Source organism: Callospermophilus lateralis, chromosome 3, assembly GCF_048772815.1.
Source record: "Callospermophilus lateralis isolate mCalLat2 chromosome 3, mCalLat2.hap1, whole genome shotgun sequence".
NCBI lineage: Eukaryota > Metazoa > Chordata > Mammalia > Rodentia > Sciuridae > Callospermophilus > Callospermophilus lateralis.
Window position 1 is genome coordinate 111909423 of NC_135307.1, and position 24638 is coordinate 111934060.

Sequence of the window (24638 nt, forward strand, 5' to 3'; positions counted from 1 at the left end):
GGTGCAGAGAATAAAGAGGGCATTCCAGGCAGGGGGTAACTGTGGTCAAAGGCATGAGATTCAACATGGAAATAGCCCAGGAAGGGTCTGGCCCAGAGGAGATGTCTAGGGCCTATGGCCACAGCTGCTACAGAGATTTAATAAGTCCCCGAGACTTGGCTGAGGACTAGCAGTTGCCCACCTACCTCCCCAGACTCCTGGGAAGCTCAAATAAGGCAGTGGGTATACAATTCAGAGGCTCAAAGCACAACCCTGGGATGGATTTAGGAAGAGTTTGGTTCAAGTCCTGGGTCTGTCTCTGTATGAGGGTGACCAAGTCTCTCCCCTCTGCAAATCTGTTTACTGGTCAGCCAAAAGGGGATGGCCACTCTCTCCTCACATTATTGCATTTGGAGCTACCCAAGCAAATGTAAAAGAAATCAGCGGATCTACAAAGCTCTTTGCAGATGACATCACTCTATGATCTTCTATTACCATTGCTCTAGTATGGACTTGGTCTCCTCGCCTTCCCAGCACCCTCCTCACTGCACGTGCTCACATAACGTGGCCATCGAGGTCCCTGTGAACTGCTGGGTAGAATAGCCAGGGGCAGCGCTTTGGCTTGCCAGGGGGAGGGGAGTTAGGCGAGGCGAGGCGAGGAGGACGCCCCCTCCCTCCACGCTGCCCACTCCTTCCCTCCTCACTGCCAGCGGGCTCACTATCTGCCCAGGTACTCAGGAGGGAGACTTCTTCCTTAAGACTTGGCGAGGTCACCCTCCGGTTGGTGACTGCCCCTCAAATCCCTGCAGCTGCTCCAGGGTACGGGTGACTGGGTCAGGATTCTCTCTCTACAGACTCACCTGTGGGTGCTCCGAGCAGCGCGGCCCTCCAGAGTACTGCAGACTCCCCTGGGCAGGGCCCGTCCAGTCCCTAAAATCCAGCTTTTATTACCAGGGTTCCTTAGGGAACTTGCGACGAAGTTGAGAGAGGGCGCCAGGAGAGATGGCTTGGGCTGGCACAGTCATGTGCACCTTTACGAGTCACTTCCCACTCTGGTCCTTGGTAAACTGACCACGAGTGCCTTGGAGCGAGCTACCTGCTACAGGAATTAGATTCAAAGATCTGCTTACACGGTCCGTCTGGCGACCGTGTGCGACCGTGCGCGCGGGGGTCTGCACGCTGCAGGGTGCTGGCAGGGTCGGGGCTGGAGGCCGCCACGCCTCTCACCCGCCGCGCCTAGCTCCCGGCCCCGGGCAGACTTTTCGGACCTGCAGGGGGCGAGCCCGACTGTCTTCGTGGCCCGCGCCCAGCGCCTCGGCCGTCCAGCTTGTGACTTCACCAGCGTCCCCGAGCCAACGGGGCACCCGAGAGCCGGGTCGCCGCCCACTCCCCTAGCTGGCAGGTGCCAGGAGCCGCCCTCGCCAGCCGCGCTGCGTCGCGGGCCCTAAGGGGTTAAGCCGCGGGCCTGGGCGCCTGCCCCGGGATCACCAGTGCCCGGCGGCGGGCGACCGAGCCGGGAAGCGCGGGGCCGGCGGCAGCGGGCTGCGCTTCCTCCGCCTCTCCCTCCGCCTCCTCCTTTGTAGCGAGTTCCCGGCCCCTCTTCCTCCCCGCCCCCAACCCGGGCCCTCTCCCTCGCCGCCTTTCTTCCTGCCTCGCCTTCCTGCGGCGAAGGAGGCTCATCTATTATAAATGCACAGTCGGGGCTGACATCAGCGACGAGCGGCAGCTGAGCGCGGACGAGCGGTCCCTGCGCGCTGCCAGCCCGGAGCTCGGGGCCCAGCTCTGCGGGCCGCCGGCGGGGTGCGGGGAGCGCGCCGAGAGCTGCCTGGCAGCGCGGGACCCTTCCCGCCGCCGCCCCCGCACGCCGCGCCCGCGCCCGCACTGCCGCCGACTTTCTGCATGACTGTCACAAAGGTAAGGCAGATCGCCTGCCGCGCCCGGGACCCGCAGGCGCTGCAGCCCCCAGGCGAGGGCGCGGGTGTGGGCGTGGGGAGTGGGCGGCGGGGCCGGGAAGGTGCGGCGCGCGCCTCACTTGCTCCCCCAGTAGTCGCTCGAGTCACTCAGCCCGAGGACTGCGGAGGTAGGGGGAGGATGCCGCTTTGGCAGCCCTTGTGATTTGGACAACATCCCTCAGCTCCCGGCCCAGCCCCGGGACTGCATTTTTAACCCTTGTTTAGGATGCTGCATTTTTAACCCCTGGAGAGCCTTGTGGAGCTGCAGGCTCCCTGAGGTCCCTCAGTGGAGCCCGCCGGCAGGAGCGTCGCTGGCAGAGACTGGGGTGAAAAGTGGTGTAGGAATGGTCTTGCCACCCTGAGTGGCCCGTGGAGAGGAAGCCCCACCCCACCTGCCGGCCTCTGCCCCCATCCCAGGAGGCCTGCCCCACTCCAAGGCCATCCTCTGACCAAGGCGCTGCCCTGTCCCCCCAGTAACTACCAGTGGTGGGGAAGCTCAGGCTGTGGGCAGCTGGACGATACAGGGAGGGAGTGTGTCAGGGAAGGGGAAAGTGGGTACCCTGGCAGCCCCCATGTTTGAAGAGGATTCTCAGGACTTGCATGGGACCCAGGTTTATTGGAGAACTTTGGGGGCTTCCTGGTGTAGGGAGGATAAAGCAGCTAGGGCAGTGAAAAGTACCCAGGGTTAAGCCATCAGGGGAGACCCCAGCTCAGCTCTACCCCAGATCCTTTGGGTGACCGTGGGGGGGGGGGTTCTACTTTGGGCCTCAGTTTCCTCTTGTGTAATGTGAGAATGATGAGTCAGTTGGAGAACCAGAGAGATCAGGGTGTGAACCCACACTTTCCAAAAGGTTCTGTCAGGGTACAGAGCTCACAGTTTGGCTTTGGTCTTGGGCTTGGCCTTGGGTTTAGTGATCCATGCACCAAGGCCAGACTCCATCTTTTCCAGCTGTTTAGCTGGCCTTCACCGCTGGGGAGTCCAAGAGTAAAGCCAGGCAGGCAGTCTGCTTGTGGCCAGAGCAGTGGGGCCAGATTGCAGGCCAGGAGTACAGGCAATGGGGAGGGGCAGTTCTGCTCCTTCTTATAAGCCAGAGGCTACCCAGGCTCTCATGATATGTATCCTGGGACAGTATGCTTGCTCAGGGTGCTTGGACTCAACTCCAGACTTTGCCATTGTCCCTGGTTCTGAGACTTGGGAGCATTGTGGGAAGATACGCTTGAAGGCCAAGGGGCTACTTCAGCTCTGGCTGCTTCTGGCGGCACTGTTGTGACCCACAGGGGATAGGATGCTTAGTGTTTTGAAATGATACAAATGTTGTTCAGCTGGACTAGATTATTGTCATCAAGGTTATTAATGCTGAAGATGCTAGAGGGCTAGGGCAGAAGAGTAAAGAATGGGCCTGGATAGAGAAATAACAGAGGGTTGGTTTGGCACTTCTTGTGTCTCTTGATGTACTTGAATTCACACAGCCTTCCTTCCCAGAAGGCTTTCAACAAAGGTGTGCACAGCTCCCTTTAGCTGAGGAAGAAGGTGAAGCTCAGAGAGGTGAAGTGACTTGCCTAAGTCACCCAGCAAGTAGGGTTTGCTCTCAGGTCTGTCCCAATCTATAGCCAGTCATCTTCCCATTGCTCTGCACTGTTGAGCACCCTGGGATTGGGGGACTTTCACAGTGGAGGGGCACTGCTTGGAGGCCTGAACCCTAGGCAGGAATGGGACAGGAGTCCATGAAGGTGGCTCAGTTGCCTGATAAGCCACTGGCAGACCTGGCTTCTTTGCCTCCAGGGATTATTCACTCACCACCCTGTGCCCAGCCCCCAGCAAGCCTTTCCAGTCTCTCACCTCTGCTCCAACCAGTGTGGCCTGAGATTAAGCCTGCTCAGAGGATTAATGAAAATCCCCACCACCAATTAACCCTGTCTTCTCCCCCGGTGCCGTGCTGACCCTTCACAGACCAGCAGTGCTCCTGTGGGGCACAGAGAGGGCAGGAGCCACACAGGTGGGGACCTGGGGACCTCCTGCTGCCTGCCAGCCCTGCTGGAAGGACTCCTTCCCCTTGGGCTAGGAGAGTTCACCAGCCCCTCAAGCTAGAAGGCCTGGCCTCTAGTCCTGAATCTGCCACCTACAGGCTGTGCAACCGTGGATCAGTCACTTCTGCCCTTGGCCATCTGTAGATGCAGGAACGGGTTCTGGTGACCTCTAGGCCCCTGGTCTGAGGTTTGGAATGGCTTCGGCTCTGGTGAAGTCATCTCCCACGGAGATCAGGGTTTGTTGTTGTCTGGGGTGATCTGATCCCCTGGCAGGTATGGAGGAGAACCCTAAAAGGAGCCGGGAGGTGGTAGGTAGGCGGTGCAGGGTCCCCTGCCCCTTTGTGTCAGACCGCAGTGCAGATTGCAGCAGCGAAGAGCTCTGAGAGGCCTGGAAAGCAGAGAGAAGTAGCTAGATCTTCAGCAGCACTCTCTCTTCTAAGCACACTTAGCGCCCTTCCTTGTGAAAGACACCGAAAACCTGGAGGGACGCTGTCCTGGAGGGATTTCTGCCTTGACTAGAGTTAGGAATGCCGCCATGCTGGTCTCTGGACTGTGGCCTTCTACCCTGATGACATTTTCCTGGTCATGATGTTTGAAACTCTTTTTTTGGTCTGGATTTTAGTCAGCTTCCTTCATTTCCTTGTGGAAGGAGAAGAAGAATGGAAGCAAAAAGAGGAAGAGCAGAGGAAGAAGCAGATGTAGTTTCCCAGGCCACAAACCTCCGCCACAGGAAGTCAAGGGTACACCCCCTCCCCGTTTTGGTCCATGATGCTTCCCTGGAGGCAAGTCAGGGATGAGGAATGAAGGATGCTTCCGGTGACTAGCAGCTCCTGGTGATTTTGCTCGTGCCTGCATTTTTTACAATTTTTTTTTTTATCTCTTCCATCTCAGTCACATGCCAGTTGAGCCATGCTTCCCAACTTTGAAATATGTTTCTAAACTACTGTCCACTGGAATAACAGAGACCGGCGTGCACTAGGATTGTGTGTAAAGTGCAGGTTACCAGGCTGTAGGACCAGCCTGCGAGCTGGGATGCAGGGGTTTGTACCCCTGTTTGCTGCTCAGAGTTCCTTTGGAGTGGTTTCCTGGCTGTCGACTGTGATGTGACCAGGGGTGGGGCTTCTAGGTAAAGAAGGTGGCTTACAGCAAACAGGTGCCCCTCTTCTCAGGTTGTGCCATGATAGGTTAGATGCTAGCGAGCTAAGTGCTAGTCCAGGAGCAAAGGGCCCTGAAGGGACAGGAGAGGGCATGTGGGCATGGAGAAGACCTCAGATGCCAGCCTCCTCCTCCCCACCAAGCAGTCGATTCCAACTGCCCCCAGCCCCCCTCTGCAGGTCAGTCTTCTTCCCTGTCCTGCAGGCTCAGCATGCTGTTGGGATCCTGGCTGCTGCTGAAAGTGAATGGGTCAAGGATGGTGTTGTCCTGTCCAGCCTGAGTTTAGCAAAGACCACATGTCCCCAGGGCACCTGTAGAATCACCCACAGGGGAATAGAATGTTGGAGAAGTCAAACTGTCCAGCCCTTTCCCTGGGAAATGAGGGAACTGAGATCCTGGGAGTGGACGTCGCTCGTCCGCATAGAGCCACCCAGCAGGTTTGAGGCTGAAGGGGCCAGAACTGGATCCTGGACCCCCAGTTGGCGCTCTGTGTGCCTGGTTGCCCCATGAAGGGGACCCGAGCAGGAAGCCTGAGCAGGCACAGGTGTTTGAGGTCCACTCCAGTTACCCCTGGGTGTCCCCTCTGCCGGGCTGCTGATCCGGACTTCTTCCCTGGAGAAGCAAAAGGGAGTGGGCAAGGGGACAGAGGTGCCCTGGCTACACCCAGCATCAGGAGGGTGAAGGGGGATCGCAAGGCCCCTGCCTCCAATTCCCTGACCCACATTCTCCTCTACGTGGAGATGCCTGGACTCCCAATTCCACTTCCCAGTCTTCGTTCCTGTCTGGCTCTTACTGGGAGAGGAGGGGAAGAGCCAGCGGGTCACAGAGCCTGGCATCAATGGCACAGAGGTACCAGCTCCCACACTCAGCTCCCAGTCTGGGGCTGGAAGGGTCTCTGCCACCCCTGCTCACGGCTCCCCATGCCTCCTCCTCCTCCTCAGTTCTTCTCTCAAGGATCTGGGATTCTGGTGCTGGAAATGCGTGACTGGCGGTCATTCCTTGGTTCAGCCAGCCCTCTTGGAACACCTGCGTGGGGCCAGGTCCTGTGTTGGGCATTAGGGACAAGAACTCAAGCCACAGATTCTGCCACCTGGGACCTTAAAGGAGAAGGAGATGATGGGGAGGTGCCAGAGCCCTGAGCCAGGAGTCTCAAGGTCCAGGGATTCCAAGCCAGCTGTGGCCTGCCTCGCCCAGGTGCTGTCCTGCTGGGTCAGCGCAGGCTCCTCCTGCCCTCCTGTCTGTCCCTCTCCTCCATGAGACCCACTATCCTGAAAAGCTGTCACTTTGTTCCTGATGGTGCCCAGAGGTGAGACATTGTTCCCGGGCACCTATGACAGCTCTCAGAGGCATCTGGGAGGATTGTGCAGACTTGAACTCGGCTGGTTGGGACCTCGCTGGCGGGACCAATGGTTGGCAGCCTTAGTGCTGGCGGCTCCATGTGGAGTGAGTTTTTCCACTGCTTTGGGGGCTGGCTAGCTGGAGCCGACGCCGCCCCAGCCAGCACCGGGCAGTGTCTCAGCTCCTGGCCTAGGAGCAGCGCAGAGTTGGGTTTGGATATGCCTGACCACAGGACTTGTCTGGTGTGCAGGAGAGGAGAGAATATGCAGATCCCTGTGTGCCCAGCCTGCCTTCTTCCCTCTCTGAGCAGCTCCTTGAGTTCCCTGTCCTTGCCCCTGGACCCCGTGGCTCAGGCCCAGGCCCCTGAGCAGCCTGCAGCTTGGGAAGCTTGGAGCAGCTGTCACGAGGCAGGCCCTGCCAGGGAAGGACAGATGCAAATCCAGTGGCTTCCACATGAAAAGAAGCTGTTCGGAATGAGCCTTTCCTTTGTGGGCCTGGAGTGTGGGACCAGCTGCTAAGGAGGCAGGAGGGGGCGGAGGAGTGGGGAGCAAGCGGGGGAGTGGCTGCCACCCGGCCCTTCCTCCACCTCCCCCTTCCCCTTCCCCTCCCTCTCGCTCCTGCAGAGGCCCCTGGAGGGATTTTGTAATTGCTTTCTGGCTGGCACCCCCTTCCAATTAATTAAGGAAGCCCTAGGAGGCTCTCAAGTTTGCCCAGGCCCTCCATTTACAGAGTACCCGCCCGGGTGCACCGTGCACCGTCCCCTCTGTGCTGATGAATAAACAGAGCCTCCACTGGGGGAGAGATGACCGCACCCTAGTTGCAGAGCTGACGTGGGTCAAAGGTGGGATGTACCCCAGATCTTCTGACCTGGAGCCAGAACTGTTTCAATCCCTTCATCGAGGTCCCCCTCCCAGGAAGACGGATTCTCAGGCCCATAGTAGTGACTGTTAGGTGCACTCTGCTTCTCCCACCCCGAGGTGTCCAGGTGTCTGCATCCCTGCCAGCGAGCCTGTGCTGGTCATAGGTTGGTGGCCTATAGGGGTGACGACCGTGGATGTCTTGCTCAGACTTGCCTGTCCCCTTGCTGGAGCGGGGAACCACAGAAGCGACCAGAGGAATGGTACTGGGCAGGGTGGGGAGTGTCCTGCATGGGGGATGTGACATTGAGCTGTCAGGCAGGGCAGCCAGCCCCCACCCTGCCCCCACAAAACAAGGTGTCACAGAGGCAGGGCCACCTTCCCCATTTCCGTGAAGTGGGCTTTGTGGAGAGAATGCAGGTCTTGGATCCAGGCCTGTGGTCCTTACCAGAAGCAGCCTGGTCTCTCCAGTGACCCCTAATGATGAAAAGGTGCCATGACTAAGAATGCAGGCTTTGGAGTCAAGACAGATGGCGCGTTATCGTTTACTTGCTCTGTGTTCCTGGGCAAGTTGCCTAACCTCTCTGAACATCTATTTCCCCATCTATTAGTTGGAGATTGGTAATGGGAGCACTTAAAAGGATTATCATTAAGACTATGGAGCTGATCCACAGGAGGCATTCACCACAGGCCTGCAGGCAGGGCTAGCTGTTAATAGAGCGGGAAGGCAGGTCTAATGGGTGTCAGGGGGCTACAAATGAATAGTTCAAAGAGGCCTGGGTCCAGACCAGCCTCCAATGATGGAGGAGGACAGGGAGGGGCCGACCTAGTCAGGGGCACTCAGAGTGGCTTTTAAGCTGAGTCATGAAGGAGGAGGAGGTGGAAGGTGAAAGAAGGGGCACCAAGGAGGGTAACAGGTAGGCCATGGGGTGCACAGATGTCTGGAGTCAAAAATCAACTTACCGCAATGACTTCCTGCATGCCAGGCAGTGAAGGGTGTGTGCCACATGTATGAGCTCACGTGACCCTCAGGCAGCATCACGGCCTCGGTTACCATTATTATCTCCACTTTACCAATGAGGAAACAGGCACAGAGAGGCCAAGTAACCTGCACAAGGTCACCCAGTAAGGCAGAATGGAGGCTGGCCCACAAGTGGGCCTCCTTTCTCCAGCACCCTTTCCATCCCCGCCCCTGATGCTCTGTGGCTGGAGCCTGGGCTGCTTCTTCAAAACCAGGCAAGGAGGCTGTGGATGTGCCAGACACCATTGCCCGGCTCTCTGCCTCTCCCAGCCTCCTGGACTGAATAGGGAGGCCCGGGGCCTTCCTGGCTCTTGGGCAGTGGCAAGAGGTTGTTAATTTTTCCAAAAGGAAAACTGCTCTGGCAGGAAAATTTCCACCTTATATTTTTAGTGGCTTTAGTCACGACCATTTTTTTTTTTTCTTTGAATCCTTCTTCTTAGCTCAACTAGGCCTTGGCCTTTCCAGTGAAACTATAGGAATATTCGTGTGTTTGCGTGCCTGTGTGTGATATTAAAAGGCCACTGGTCTGCAGTTTGCCTTCCGCCCTAGAGAGCGCAGAGGAGGCGGCTGTTTTATGCAGGATTCACGCCAGGGGCTTCAACTCACTGGCCCAGAGTCAGTGCTAACTCCAGAGGTCCCTGGGGTCCAGGCCTGCGCATCTGTCCATCGCACTTCACACTCTGGAAATGTGAGAACGGCTCCAATCTTCATTTAGATGAGCTCGTTAAATACAAACGTCTCTGTGGGCAGTTCCCAGACCTTTACCAGGCGCTGGGGGCCTGGCAGACGATACTGATCACCCTGGAGGGCTCGTCGGGATGTAGCTCAGGGCTTTCCCAGCACATGTGGGCCCCCGTACCCCAGCATCAACCCCAGTACCAAAGAAAAGAAAAGTAATAGTAACAAAAGTAGAAGCAGCTAATGATTTCAGGGCACGCAGCTTACGTCATGCATATAAAAAGTGTTTTATGGGCTGGGGACGTAACTCAGTGGTAGAGAGCTTGCCTAGATAATGTGGGGCCTTGGATTCAACCTCCAGTACTTAAAAACAGTGTTTCCTATTAAGTTCCTATGAGTCTTCATGAGAACCCGTGAGGTTGATGCTATTATCAGTCCCCTTTCCACAGTGGCAGAAACAAGCCAGGAGAAGGGAGGGAGGTGAATAACTTACCAGTCACGCAGCTGCCTCCCAGGCTCTGTGTCTTGCTGCTCTGTCAGAGTCAGGGCAGGGGACTTGGAGGCAGAAGTCGGAGGTCCTATCCTTGTCTTCACTCTTTCCTGTGTGACCTTGGGCTAGTTACTGAACATCTCTGAGTCCGTTTTCTTGTAGGGCTCAATCTTACTAGGCGCTATAGTGTGTCAGTAATATGGAAAGTAAGGCACTTTATAGATGTCGTGGAAGGGGAGAGTTTATTGTCATGTCGAATTTGTGCCTTGCTCTTCCCCTTCCCCGTGCCCGTGCTTCCTGGCCTTCAGATTTAGGCGGTTCCCTCCTGTAACTAGCCCACTCTCCCCTGCTGTAGTCCTGACTTTAACTGAATTGATTCATATTCTGTGGGTGGAAAAGTTCGTCTCTTCCAACAGCCTCTTCTGCTTTTACTCTGTCAAGCCAGCTTGCTACAGATGAGAGTTGCTGTTCTTCTCTTCCTGCTCTGTCTCTTTGGGCTGTTTTAATATGTTGGAGACAGATCATCTGACTATAAAAATTTGGTGTCCTGCTTTTATTTGAAAAGTAGCCCAATAAAGCAATGAAACATGGATGGGTCCCAGCTCGCCGTGGAGGGCGGGAAGATGGGTCCCAGGGCCCGTGCTGAGGTCTGCAGCCCAGTGATCACTTGGCCTTGGCCTTTGTTGCAGGTCCATCTCGAGGCCCCAGGGCTCAGACACGCAAGGAATATCCTCTAGTAGCCTAAGACAGGAGCAGCACTTACACACCTTGCATTTGATTTTTTAACTAAATAGCTTTATGTCCCCGAAGCTCATGGAATTTCCAGGACAGAAAGGAAGGTGATAGTAGAAGAAAACAAAGGGATTTAATTCCTGCATTTTTTTTTTTTTTTCTTTTCAAGCTCAGGAAGAAAATGCCGTCTTGCCACCCGGCTGACCTCCTGGTGAAAGATCAGTGTGCAGGAATGTACGGGGACATCTGGGATTCCGAGAATTCTGGAATTGTGGGGAAGGGGATTTCTCTACCTGAGGGACCATCCCAGAACTTTTCATTGTCACAGATCTCTCTTCAGAAGGCCCTGGGGTAGTCGTCATGTCCCGGCGCAAACTCACGCTGCGGTGGCTTGAGGCTGGTCAGGGTTTGACTCGTTCTGCTCAGCGGGCCCTTCCACGATCTGGGTCCGTGTGAGTTTTCAGTCCTGGGAGCTCCTGGGAGGCCCAATGTCCAGTGTCCCCAGCCAGCAGGTAGCAGCCTCGCTTGTTGTGTCGTTGGCTGATTAATTCCTGAGCGTGATCCATGGCCCCCGAGCTGTGAGCTTGCTGAGGTCAGGGCTTGTGTCTGATTCCTTCTCGGTGCCTCTCATGGTGCCCACCACGGGGCCTGTTATAGACCCCGAGGACCAGACATACAAGGTTCACCAGGATTTGGGGCAAACCTCAAATACCCGCCAGATGCTTGGGCTAAATCCTTAATTTAATTGATTCTTGGACTGCTGGAGCCAGAGGATCCCTAAAGACGTATCGTGGACTCCCGCATCCTGCAGAGGAGACCATGGAAGCCCAGAAACTTTGCCGGGGAGGGGACAGGGTGGTGTGGTTCAGTGGGGACCAGGGCTCCCCTCTCCCCTGTGAACGGTGGGCTTGGGATGAGTGGGTTGGAGCTCAGTGGGTTTTTCTAGGCCTGAAGTTGGCAGGCCCAGGACTGATTGGAAAGTGGAGAGTGGAGGAAAGTTCCAGAAAGGAGACTTGGAAAACTTAACCTAGATAGGAGAAGGCTCTGAGTGACCAGCTGTGCCCTGCCTGAAGTCTGGTGCTGGCAGAGGCAGAGAGAGGAGGGGTAACTCCTGAGTTCTTCCCATTCAGTCACCAGGCTGTGATTACTGACCGAGGTCTGGCAGCCACCAGTCTATGTGCCAGGATGCCACCGTGGCCTCTGCAGTGACCCGTGCCCCAGCCCTCCCTCCTGGACGCCAGCCTACTGGCACACGGGGCTGCCTCTTTTGTTTCTGAAACCCTGAGAAGGACGGCTGGGTTGGGAGCCTGGGTTGCTGAGAGCTTTCCCCTGGCCGGCCCTCACCGTGCGCTTCAGAACCTCCTGGCCAAGTCTTCCCTGGAACTCTGGCCTGGAGGGGGGAAGAGAGAGCTGTGGTGGGAAAGGGGGGGCCGTCAGGAGCCATAAACGAAGCCACCCCTGGAGGGGCCTTGAAGAACCAGGACAGAGGAGGAGCGGGGAGCTGCAGGCTGTGTGGACCCCACTTTACAAAAAGCAGGAGGCTCAGCACCATTGTTATCTCACATGATGGCCCCCCAACTCTGCTGTCGTACCCACTTTTCAGGTGGGAAAGCTGAGCCGCAAGGAGGATGGCATGGGAAGAGGGGAGACCTGACCCTGGTTTGTCTGGCTGGACAGCTGCCTGGACATGCAGAAGCTGAGTGACCCACGGGCCAGGGGTGGTGGTGGCAGATGGTCTGTGTGGTTGCTTTTTTTCCAGAATGTCCTCCCAGTCTGCCAGTCTGGAGCCCACTGGAGAATTCAGTTCCCGTGTGCCTTTTGCATGGTGTTACCATAGAACCTCCTGGAGGGGGTAATGCCTTAGGAGGCTGTCACTGGCTGGGTTGGGCCTGGGCCCCGAGCGGCAGTGTGGCTGGTGGGACCTTCTAGGTGAGAGCAGAGCTGGGAGCTGCTGGGCTGCAGGGAGTGGGCAGGTGGGGGACACAGGGCCGGGGAGGCGGGCAGGGGCCTGGGAACCTGAGGATCCAAGCCAGGACACTTGAGCCGCATCCTGTGGTTGTGTTGGGGGGCCTGAGAGGAGTTCTAAGCAAATATCATGGTCCTCTCTGCACTTGGGAACCACACCCCGGCTCACATTGCCCTTGAGGCCAGGAGGTGGTGGACACTCACAGGGCCGCGTGTAGTGAGGTGGGGGAGGGTCTCCAGGCCCCCGTCCATGTTTACCAAAGGCACCTCCCTGAGTCCAGGCATTGAATGCTGCACATGCCCCTCTCCCCGAAGGAGACGGCCCTGGCCAGACCCATTCCCTGGTACCAGCTGTTCCCAGCTGCCTGGGTTGCTGGGATGGTGGATCCAGTGGTTGAGCTGGGGTGGCGGGGGTGGGGGTGGTGGGCAGAGGGCCAGGAGGCTCCTTCTAGGGATGCTCCTTAGAGCCTGTAACAAGAGCACTCGAGTGTGATTCCAGAAATTCCTAAATCCAGCCTTCACATTCCCTGTCTCTGTGATCTCAGGTTGGCCTTGGCCCCTTTCCCCTTCTGGATGGAATCCGGTCTCCCCAACTGTCTTAGGGTAACATCACCTGGTCAGAGGCTGGGTGCAGGGCTGATCTGACACCCTGTGGCGGCCCACCTCCTCCCCCACCTCGTCCCACACCTGCAGCCAGTGGCTCTGAGCAGTGACCCCCGACCCTGGTGTATCCAGATTGCTGAGTTCCTGAGGCTTGCAGGTGGTGGGCCCGGGCTCCAGTCCTGGGCCAGCCTGTCCTGTGACTGAAGGAGGCTTTGTGGCCTCTTTCAGGCTTCCTGTGTGCTCCAGTGCCTTTGGCCCAAGTACCGGCCACTGACACCCAGGAGGATCCTCTCAGGCTGCATCTCTGTGCTGCCTCTGCCTCCTTCAGTGGAGGAGACCTGGATGAAATTCTATCCCGTTCTGTGGGGCGGGGTGTAGGACAGAGCGACTCCGGGGTGGCTTCCTCAACGGTTATGTGTGTAGAAACTTATCAGGCTGACTGTGTAGGGTGGTGCACTGTCAGCACGTAGTATGTGTTTTTACACCTTGATTAAAAACATAAGTGGGACAGAGCTCCTTCCCAGCTTTCATGTATCCATTCCCTCCATAAATATTTGTTTGTACTCCAGGCTGCTCAGGACAAGGTGATATAGGTTTGGATACTGTCGTGGGAACTCAGAAGTATAGAACCTTCAGTGGCTCCCCATTGCCCATGGTAATTTGCTGCATGCAAATACCCAGTGAGGTTTAAATGCCAGTCTCCAGGGCTGGATCATGTGCAGGAGACCTGCGTGGAGCTTGGTTCTACTATCACTGTTTTGAAGTTCCTTGTGGTTTTTGAAAAAGGGCTCCTGAAAATTATATAGGTGGTCCCTCTTGTCTCCTTTGGTTCATACAATAGAGGAAAATCTCTGGAGGTGGGGCCAACGCATCTGTATTCCTTTCTTTCTCGGTACTGGGGATTGATCTCAGGGGTGCTTTGCCACTGAACTACACCCCCAGCCCTTTTCATTTATTTTTGAGACAGGGTCTCATTAAGTTGCTGAGGCTGAGGCTGGCCTTGAACTTGTGGTTGTCCTGAGGAGCATGTGTATTTCTCAAAGCTCCCTTCTTGGAACAGCCAGGTCCAGAGGTGGCCCTAATCCTGGAACAGCAGCTGAGACAGAACCTAGAGCCTGGCTCTCTAGACACTGGAGCGATAAGACCTGGTGCTTAGGTGGCAAGGGGCAGAGAGCCAGGAGGGACCTCAGGGAGAAGGAGGATCCTGCACCACGGGGCAGTCAAAGAAGTCTTCCTGGAGGAGGTGGCGCAAGAGAAGGACGAGAGAGGAGAAGGGAAGAAGAGCCTTTTGGAAAGGGAGGGACTCGTTTGTGGAGGGAGGAACCTCAGCAGAGAGCCATGTGGCTGGGAAGGTGGGGTGGGGCTAGATTGGGAAGCACAGGAAATGACCGTCTGCGCATTGGAATCCTGACAGCCAAGGGGAGCTGTTGAATGTTCTGGATCCAAGAACATGTACAGATACATGTACATGTAACTGGTTGAACGAATAAACAAGAGGGGAGTTTGGGGGCGTCTCGGAGGGCTGCTCTCCATGTTGCCGAGGTTTGCAGCGAGACCTCCGACGGGCTTGTTCTGGAGGCTCTGCGCCTCTCCCCATAGGCAGTGCCTGTCTGTGCAGGAGCCAAGTGTCCCCGGAGTGTGGTCTTGGGCAGCAGCGACTGAAGTGTCCCCAGGAATAGCAGACCTGGAGCAGACCATTTCCTCCCACTTCTAGGAACGCAGGCCGTGGGCGGGTTGGTAGGTGGGGGTGCTTCTGGCAGGAACCGAGCTTGGCTCTCCAGGTCCCCCAGGGCAGCACGCCATCCCTGCTGTCGCCTTCCTGCACGGTCTGGTGGACACTGCTGCGGGGCCGGGTGGAGGTGTCCTGGGATAGAGGAGCCCCGTTTCTGAATTACCAGCAACAGATCAAAAGCAAATCTGTTTGTTTGTGTCTCCTGAAATATTCATGCAAGAAGATGAGAAAGTTGCTCTGTTTATTGATCTCATCCTCCAGGGAAGACGCCAGAGGGAACAGGCCACTTCCCGTGCCTCAGAGCCAGTGTGGCGGGGGGATTTCTCTGGGTTTGAAGTGTGCTTTGCAGGAGGAAGCGGGTGGGATTTCTGGAGAGGTCAGAATGTCCTTTCACCCTCCTGCCTCCAGTCCTGGGAAAACTTGATGCTTTCCTGAAATCTCAGCCTGGCTTCTGTCCTGGGCTCTGCCTCTGACATGCTGTGTGACCTTGGGCAAGTTGCTTAACCTCTCAGGGTTTTTATTGCTAACTCTGAAAGTACAAAGGTGTCAACCCAGTTCTGTCTGCCCCTTTGTAGTGTTAGGAGAGCCAGGTGAGCTAGATGTCCCTGCTGGCACTTGGGTCCAGACTAAGGGAGTCCGTCCTCCACCCAGGCCCTACTCTGCCTCAGGGGTTGGGCAGAGGGGCCCCTTCCCTCCTTCCTCCTTTAGCTAAGCCTTGGTGTCCCATGTCCCTGAGAATGCTGGCAGGATTTCCTCCCAGGAAGGGAACATGGTGTCCGGTTTCGTCCCCTGGGAGTCTCAGCAATGCAGTGCTTCCTCCTGATGGTGGGACGGCCTTGTCTTCAGATGTGAAGCTGTGGCTCCGCTCCCTGAGCCCTGGCCAGGCTGCAGATCACCTGCTGTCCCCACATAAGGCACTGGGATCCCACCCAGCCACCGGGGCTTCTCCCAGGGCCAGAGTTCTGTTCTCAACTCCGTGACGGCCTGCTGTTCCGTTTCCCAGGGTGGGACTTGCACGTGGTCAGGTTAATAACAGTTGGTTTCATTAGAACAATCCGTACCTCGATGCAGACTACCACCCATTAAGCACCTGCTCTGTGCCAGGCACGGCTCTGCATCAGGGATCCCGAGAGAGAGGGGGCGACTTCCCCAGCCTTTGAGGGGGTTATTCTGCCCGGGAGCTGGTGACTGGGTGGGGGGACTGCCTGTGCCCCACGGGGAACATGGGGAGGTCGGCAGGCTCCTGGGAGGGGCTGAGGTTGTTGGACTTTGGATGGTACGATGGCCTTGGGGACAGGCTGGGGCTGAGGGAGCGGTTTGTGTGCAGGTGAGGGCCACAGTGCTTCTGGGGTGACCCTGAACCAGGAGGTTGGAGCGGGCAGGGCCCAGGCTGCAGAGGAGCTGGTTGTGGTGGGTGCTGCTCCGGACAGTGGGTCACATCAGCGAAGAGCTGTGGGTGGGAGAGAGGGATCCAAGGTGTCAGAGTCTGCACCCTGTGGTGATGATTCTAGGTGATGGGACACGTCCACGTCAGTGGGCAAAACAGAACAAGTCCCTCCCCCAGCAGGCCCCGAGGGTGGGGAGACAGCACTGAGCACAAACACGGTGACGTCAGGTGGGGGCAGATGCCATTATGAAAAATGCAGCTGGTGAGGGGCAGAGGGCAGGCGGATGGGCAGTTCTGATCGGGGGTGAGGGACGTGCGGCTGGCGTGGACTGAGGGGAGGAGTGGAGCCACGTGAAATCTGGGAACAGCTTTTTGGCTGAGGGAGCAGGACTGAGAGCCTGGGAGGAGCCTGCCCGCCAGGAGGCCCCTGTTAGGGGCCGCGTGCCGAGAGGGTCCGAAAGGAGACTGAAGAGGAAGCTGGGTCCTGCCTCCCAGGAGGCTGGCACATACCAGCTGCTCACTGCTGTTTGTTGAGTGACTGAATGACTGCTCCAGGAGCTGTGGGAAGGAGTGCTAGGAGGAGGATGACTGGAGGCCTGGAGCCCAGCAGCCATGTTGAGCTGATGAGGGTCTGGGCCAGGGTAGAGGGCTGTGTGCAGGGGGAGAAGATACAGGAGTGAGAGGACAGGGATACCACAAAACAGCTAGGATTTCCCTGGAGCTCTTGGGAGAAGAACTGGGTCCACCAATCTTTGGGACTGGTTGGCTGGGCATTACCACAGAGGGACACCCCTCCTCTCCCATGGGTCATCAGAGCCCACCCAGCCACCTGGCCTGGGCCCAAGGAGCAAACCCAGATCCTCACAGGCTGCCTGCCCTCCTGAGGATGCTCCAAACTGGGCCGCCTCTCGCTGCAGGGCCAGCGGGGTTCGGGGAAGTCCTTGGGGGCCGCCTTCCCCTGCCAGCCTCACCTCATTAGTATTTTGAGCAGAAGCATATTTATTTTTTTCCTGCAGGGAATTGGTGCCCTGCTCGTTTCAAATTGAGTAAAACCAAAGAGCAATTAAGAGGCGCAGCCTTCTCGGTCAAGGAGAAATGACACAGAGCCGTGGCTGTGCCTCCTGCCTGGCCGCTGGGCACGGCTTTTCCAGTCTGGCCTGGTTCTGGGGAGTGGAGGGGGAGACGCTGAGGGGTTTCAGCCCACCAGTAACAAAGCACGGACGCTAAGGCGACACTCGCCAGCGCTTCCCACGCCCAGGGACCGTGCCCAGCGCCCCACGCACACCTGCCGCCACCCTTCCTGTGGCCCCAGAAGCACGAGGAGGTGTGTTCCATCGTGTCCATTTTGAGAACGAGGAAACTGAGGTTCAGAGGGGCTAGGTAACAGGCCCCAGGTCACACAGCTAGCGGACCAAGAGCGCACCGCGTCTGTCACGTCCCTGATGTTCTCCAGAGCCTGTGCCCTTAAGTACCTGACATTTTGTTCTAGAAAGCGTTGCTTTTAGTCAATCACATCCCATTTTTGTTTCCCTCCCCTCAGAAAGAAAGAGAGGGAGCCGGGAGAGGAAAGGCCTGACAAACAAACCCTGTTGCTATGGAACTCAGAGGCATCGCCAGAGTCGCTGTGGTGAACCAGGACAGAGGGAGGGCATCGGCAAAGGTCCAGTCTGTGGCTACCTCCCTGCTGGCCGCCCGGGCCTGCACCGTTGGACCCCTGGCCCTTGGCAGCCCTGCAGGCAGTTCCAGGGTCCTGTGGTGGCCTGAGCTGGCCAGGCGGAAGCAGGGAGGGCTGGAGAGGACCGTGGGGGTGTGACGCTTTGAAAGTTGGGGAGTCCTGGAGGTGAGCCTGGGGGAGGAGGCCAGGTGACCCAGGTGACCTTGCGCTGCTCCAGGCCCCTCCCCGAGCCCCTCACCTTCCTTGCTCCACAGGTTTGGGCTGAAAATCAGAAAATCAGATCCCGCAGAGGAGAGAACTAACTGGGTGCCTGCTGGTCTGCAGGCAGCTCTGGGAGGGAAGGAGTGGCCCCTGGGCCAGTGGAGTGTCATGGCTCCCAGGGACAGAGCAGGCCTGTCCTGGCCCAAGCATTGTTGATTCCAGGGTGTTAACAACACTAAGCCCTCCTGGAACTGCCGAATGGAGTGGGGGGGGGGGCGGTGGCCAAGTCACCCCCTTACCTTGCGCGGTGGTGAGTGAGCTTTGCTCATAGCGGCCTCCTGGAAAGCAGCTAATTCAAGGACAGCAGTCTGGTTTTCTCTGCACAGTAGGTCTGCTTTCTGAAAAAGCCAGCCTCAGAGCCACCATGGGAACCTTAGTGGCCCAGGGAGGACAGTCCCTGAGCAAGGACCACTTGTCTCCAGGCCCCATTCTGTCCTGGAACCCACAGGCGGTCAGCAAGGCCCTGGGGGGCGGTCCCCTCTCCCCATTCTTTAACTCAAGAGCAGACTTCATGCTCCTCCGCCCCTTCCCATCTCCCTGCTGTGCTCTTCTCTGGGTGCCACAGGCTGAGCTGGTCAGTGTGGAGAGGTGGGGGTGGTGGCCACGCAGGAGCCTTGGCTAAAGAAAGAGTCCTTCTGATCAGCGCCTCGGAAGTCTGGGAGGGGGATTCTGCTGGAGGGAGCTGGTGGGATGGGCTGTGTTGTGGCCCTGCCCTGGGTACAGGTCCCAGCTGGGCCAGGCTGCTAGGGGAGCCGGGAGCAGTGGGGAGCTGCCGGCCAGTACTCCTGGAGCCGGTTGCCCTGTTCTTTGGCTTCCTACTGCCCCTGGCCACTCAGCGGGACACTGGAGGCCTCCCCTCTCTGGCCACACCAGACCTGGTCTGCTTGCTGCCTCCACACTCAGCCTGTGCTTGTCGGTGCCCTTTGACTTGATCCGTACTTTCAAGACCAAGTCAAAACACCACCCCAGCCAGGGTCCTTCTCTGGTCTCTTCCTCCCTGAACTCTGTCCTTCTGGTGTCACTGCTGGGATGACATCATTATGTCTACACATGCCTTGTCTCCCCTGCCAGAGGGTGAGCCTGTGCCCTGCGGGGAGACAAAGGGGTGCCCTAAAACCAGGCCTCTGGGGAAGGCGTGGAGAAGACAAGGACCCAAGGACATGCCAGTGTGGGATGCCCCAGATCCCAGTGCTGCCCCTCAGTGCCTGGCCCTGCCGATGTTCCCTCAGAGGATGTGGCGTGACGAGTTTGCCTGGGTAGAGGAGTGCATTCTGTGTGTGCAGCAGAGTTTCAGTCATGTGACGTGCATTTGTTGGCACATTCATCAGAGGTGCAGAGGAGCCTCCCCACCCTGTGGCGGAAGGGCCTGGGACAGCCATGGCCAGCTTGGGCTTCCAGCTCCCCACCCCCACCCTCCCCCAGCTGCACAGAGGCCAGGCTGCCTGGAAGAATTCTAAAGGAGGACAGATGCTCCCCAGGGCTCCCAGACCTCCTGCCCTGGAGAGACTCACCCTGGTGACCCTGTGACAGCCATGTGCCCTCCCAGGCTCTGCCCTCCCCTGGGAGACTGCCATACGCTTTCCGGATGTCCGGGTTTCATTATGCTCTGACTCAAAAATTCATCTTGTCTAATTGTGCTGGGGGCCTGAGTGAATTCAGGCACTGTTAGCCAGGCTCCCCGGCCCTGAATCGCCATGGCAACCGAGGAAGCCTCCTAATGAACTGCCTCCTTGGAGACTCTCTAGGGGGCTCCTCCCGCCTGTCTTCATAAGGACTGCTTTTGTGGTCCCTGCTATTGAGCAAGGTCCTCTCCAGAGGGGGACTTCGACTGAAGAGAGGGCATGCAGGCCGCCCCAGCATGTGGCCCCAGCATGAGGAGGGGAAGATATTCACAGAGGATCCACAGCCTCTTCACTCGCCATGGGTTTCCTCAATAAACAAAACAAACAGCCCTTTAGCCAGCACACACACACACATACACAAACACACACTCAGACTCTCACACACACACACACGCACACACACACACACACTCAGACTCACACACACACACACTCAGACTCACACACACACACACACTCAGACTCACACACACACACACAAACACACTCAGACTCTCACACACACACACTCACACACAAACACACTCACACACACACATGCACACACACACACCAAATTCTAGGAGCTGAAGCTCTGCTCCTTTGGCCACTCTTCCTAAACTGCGCAAGTTGCAGACTTCCTTGGAGGCTGGCTTCAGTGCCCCTTTCTCCAGGAAGCCTTCCTGGAATGCCTGTCTCTCTGCCAGCCCCTCCTGGGACCATGCTTGGCTGGTTCATGCCCCAAGGGGATTTTTCAGCACAGTCTGTCCAGGTGTGGTCTCCGCTGGTACACACTGTGCTTCCTTCCCACCAGGTCACAGGCTCCCCCGCACAGCCCCGCACCCCCGCGTCCTTTCTGGAGAGCCAGACTGGCTCCCCGGTGCTCAGTCTGCAGGAGAAAGGGGTCTTTGCCAGCAGCCCCTCTCAGGCCTCAGACTCACCCCTGGGTCCAGGCCTGGAGGCCTCCTTGTTGGTGTGGCTCCTGAGGCCCCCAGGGACCCTGCTGCCTCCCACGACATGGTGATGGCAGGAGGTGGCTGCTGGAAGATAAAGGGGTGCCCTAAAACCAGGCCTCTGGGGAAGGAGTGGAGAAGACAAGGACCCAGGGACATGCTGGCAGTCAGTGGGGATGGCCCTGGCCCAGCCTCCCCTCCTGCTTCTGGGCCCCAGCCCTGCCCTTCAGGCCTTAGCCTGCGGAGCTGCAGGAAGACCCTGCACAGTGGGAGCAGGTGGGCGCGAGAGGCACACACCCAGCATTCCCCAAGGCCGCCACTCTGCCCTCTTGGCTGTCCTGCCGATTTGGCTTCTAGAAATGGCCTGGAGAGAGAAAGGGCAGGGAGGAGGCTATCTGTCTGACTTTTAATTAAAAGGGACAGGACACCTCCCGACTGGCATTCCTGTGGTGTGTGTGTCTCCACTGAGGGGCACTGGGCAGTGTGCTGGTGTGTGGGCGAGGGTGGCCAACAGGCCAGGGCGGAGGCTGGGCTGTCTATCCAGAGACCGAGGCTCCTCCACACCCTTTGGTGCAGCCAGCATTTCCTGAGTGCCAGCTGGGCAAGTGCAGAGCCAGGCCCTGGGGGTGCAGGGGTGGATGAGATGTGGCCTTGGCCCCAGGGCTGCTGGGCAGGTGGGGTGAGGTGGGGTGGGAGACTGAGAGGTGGAGGGGCCTGTGGGTCATGCAGTCAGCCTCCCTGGATGGCCCATGCCACGGCTTTGGGTAGACACTGGGGATCACAGTGAGTGCGGCAGAGGTCTCCACCGGTGAGGAGCTCACAGTGAAGGACCGCGTGGGGTGGGTCAGGCAGGCCTGACTAGGACGCCAGCTCCGCACTGTGCGAGGAATGCTGGGGGAACAGGCACGCGGTGCGGACGGTGCAGGAGGAGCAGCTGCAGCTGTTAGAGGAACTGGAAGGCTTGTCTGAGGTGGTGGCATTGACAGAGACCTGAAGGAGGACAGGTGACCAACGTAGAGGAACAGCAGATTGTGCAGAGCCCCTGGAAGAGAACCAGGGGCTCTGAGGAATGTAAAGAGCTGAATGCAGCCAGCCTACTTGTGCGGTGACAGAGCTCAGGCCAGGGAGGGCCACCGTACTCTAACTCACAGGGACCATGGACTTATCCTGCAGGAAACTGTTTGCTGGCAGAATGCAAGGGAGGGTCTCCAAATTTATGTTTTAAGACCGCTCTGCCTTGGGAGGCTGTGGCTCTCAACATCGGAGGATCACAAGTTTCAGGCCAGATGGACAACTTTGTGAGATCCTGGCTCAAAATAAAAAAACAAGAAGGGCTGGGCATGCAACTGAGTGGTAGAGTGCCTCCCGGGTTTAGTCTCCATTACCGCAATAAATACATTCATAAACAAACATAATAAAAGAACACTCTGGTCTGTGTTTTTTAATGATAAATATAAGAACATTCTAAGTGTTCTTTGTAGTCACTCTTGTTGCTATAGAAGGGAACAGATGAGGGGCAGGAAGGATTTAGGATTGGGATATTTAGATCTGCCCAGATTGTGGACTGGCCTTGGACACACACACACACACACACACACACACACATACACACACACACACACACACACACACACTTTACTGAGATGCTCTGATTCACCTCAATAATGGAACATTTCTGCCACAAAGAGGGATGGTAAAAAAGGGTCTCGCTGTGTCTGTGAGCTCCTCCCTTATCATGTCCAGGCTAAACAGGGTCCAGTTGTAACTTCCATGGCTCCCAGGACTCCAGTGGGTCTCGCTGGTGGGAGCCCGGTGGCTCTGTCTGCTCTGGGGTCTCCCCTCCTGTTAGTGCCCCTCTGAGGTGGAGTGGTGGATACGAGGTATGACAGCCAGTATCATAGTCTCTCCTGCAGGGTAGGAGGCTCCCTGGGACAAGCAGCGCCCACACTGTCCCCTTCTGTTGGAATGGCAGTGTTTGATGGAAGCACGCCGGTTTCCTGGGCAAAGAGGGACTGCTTGTACGAGTCTTGCAAGCACATTGCTTTCCCTTCTTGGCACCTGTGTCATTTTATTTTCTGGGAGATGTGCATCCCCTTGCCTGGAAACAGCCACCACCTTGGATTAGCACCATCCATTTTCCCTGAGCAGAAAGTTGTCAGAGAGCCCTCTGCCCCAGCACAGGGTTGTCAAGGGTCTGTTGGGATGTTGAGGGAGGTCAGTAGGCGGTGTTAGGGAGGACAGAGGGAAGGGAGAAGTGGGCAGGCTGGCTGGGTCAGGATGCTCATGATCTGCTGTAGCTGTGCATTGTTGACATCAAGGACCCATACAGTGGCTCCCTTCTAGAAGTTGCTTACTGAGCTAGTTGCTGGATAGCCCAGTGGCCACAAAGTGAATGGATGAATTGAATGAATGAACAGATGAACGAAAGTTAGCCTGTAACCTCCAAATAATCATAACCTAGTGTAAAAGAAAAAGCATGCTCTTCCATGACACTGATCAGAGGCGTGGTGGCCGAAGAGCCTTCATGGTGGCAAGCTGCAGTAATATTGCCAGGTCATCAGCAGAGGTCAGGGAGCCTGTGGGTTTTTGTTTTTGGTTATTTGTTGAATAGTTCTGGGGATTGAACGCAGGGCCCCATGCATGTGCGCTCCACCACTGAGCCACATGCCCAGCCCTTTTCATTTTATTTTGAGACAGGGTCTCACTGAGTTGCTTAGGGCCTTGCTGAGTTGCCAAGGTTGGCCTTGAGCTTGCAATCGTCCTGTCTCAGCCTCCTGAGTCACTGCACCCCTATGTTTTTCAGGACAGAGTTAGGTTGACATGTGCTATGGACTTAAGTGTGTCTCCCAGGTTCATATGTGGAAGCCCTAACCTCCAACATGTTTGGAGATCATGCATTTAATGAGGTAATTAGGGTTAAACAAGGTCATAAAAATGGAGCCCTAACCCAAGGGGAGAGAAGAAAAAGATGTGTGCACAGAGAAGAGGCCATGTGAGGACATAGTGAGAAGGTGGCTGTCATCACGCCAGGAAGAGAGGCCTCACCAGGCACCACCCGTGCTGGCCATGACCTTAGACTCTGGCCTCCAGAACTGTGAGAAAATGAAGATCCGTTGTTCAAGCCACCCAGTGAAGGACATTCTGTTACTGCAGCTGGATCAGACTGAGGCAGGGGGACTCTGGTCTGAGTTGGGAGTTCCAGGTGACAGAATAAGGGGCTGCAGATGTGCCGCGTCACAGAACACAGAAGGGCTGCTGGTTTCCCCAAGGCTGATCCTCAAGCTCCTGCACCCAAGAGCCCAGGATGTGGGGCCAGACTGTGGGTCCAGATCCTAGCTCTTCCCATCCTCTAGCTCTGAGGTCCTGGACATACCTTGAGCCCTCGGTTTCCCCATCTGTCAATGGGGAGAATAACGAAACTCACCCCACAGAAGTGCTGTGCGCACTATATGTGCTTAAATACACAAAGCCCTCAGCACAGAGCTGACCCTCCTCCTCCTTTTGATATTTACATGTCAACTTTGTCACTTTGGGGGACCCCTTTCTCTCAACATAGGTCATCACAGGTTTCCAGCATGCTCAGGATGTTCTGGGACATCATTTCATTACCAGCCTTTAAGGTCAGGAAATAGATTTGGGTTTTCGTGCCCCCCACTTCCAAACCATCTGACCCACCATGAGCGACCAGGCTTGTGGCTAAGGCTGCATTATGGCTATTCTTAGTGTGATTAATGAGGGGCGAAGACACATATGCACCGAAGCGGTCCCTAGACCTTGCCAGTCCTCGGCAGGGTTTCATACCAGCAGTTTAAAAGTTATTATTTAAAACAAAAACAAACAAACAAAAAAACTGATCTGATGTCAGCAGTGTGGCCAGAGTGTGTGCCTGTCCTCCCCAGGGACTACTTGGCAAGGCAGGGGTCCTCTCTGTGCACTGTGATTGAAAACAACTACTTCACCTCTGTTAGGTGGAATTCAGCCCAAATGCCTCAGCCTAGCTTCCAACATCAGAAATCTCACCTTTTGAAAACTTATAGAAAGATGAAGCCTGATTATGGTATTATTGGTATCATCTACTTTTATATTGTCATGCCATATTGTGCAGTGATCACCTTGATAACTAGGAGAAAACTAGGCAGACTTTTAGGAAGTTTCTAAAAAAAGAGAACAAACTACTAACTCTCAGCCTCCCTCCACCCACCAGGGTCCTGGGGCAGCACAATCCAAGTTT

The 24638-nt window shown here is 56.5% G+C and overlaps 1 protein-coding gene across 1 annotated transcript in view; it reads left to right on the forward strand.

Annotated features, from left to right (window-relative positions):
- The first annotated feature begins 1391 nt into the window (after positions 1-1391).
- Positions 1392-24638, forward strand: part of Coro2b (coronin 2B) — a 135783-nt gene continuing 112536 nt past the window's right edge. The window contains exon 1 of the mRNA XM_076851004.2: positions 1392-1893. Coding sequence (XP_076707119.1) covers positions 1879-1893 — 15 coding nt within the window. The 5' untranslated portion in view covers positions 1392-1878. The remainder of the gene's footprint in view (positions 1894-24638) is intronic.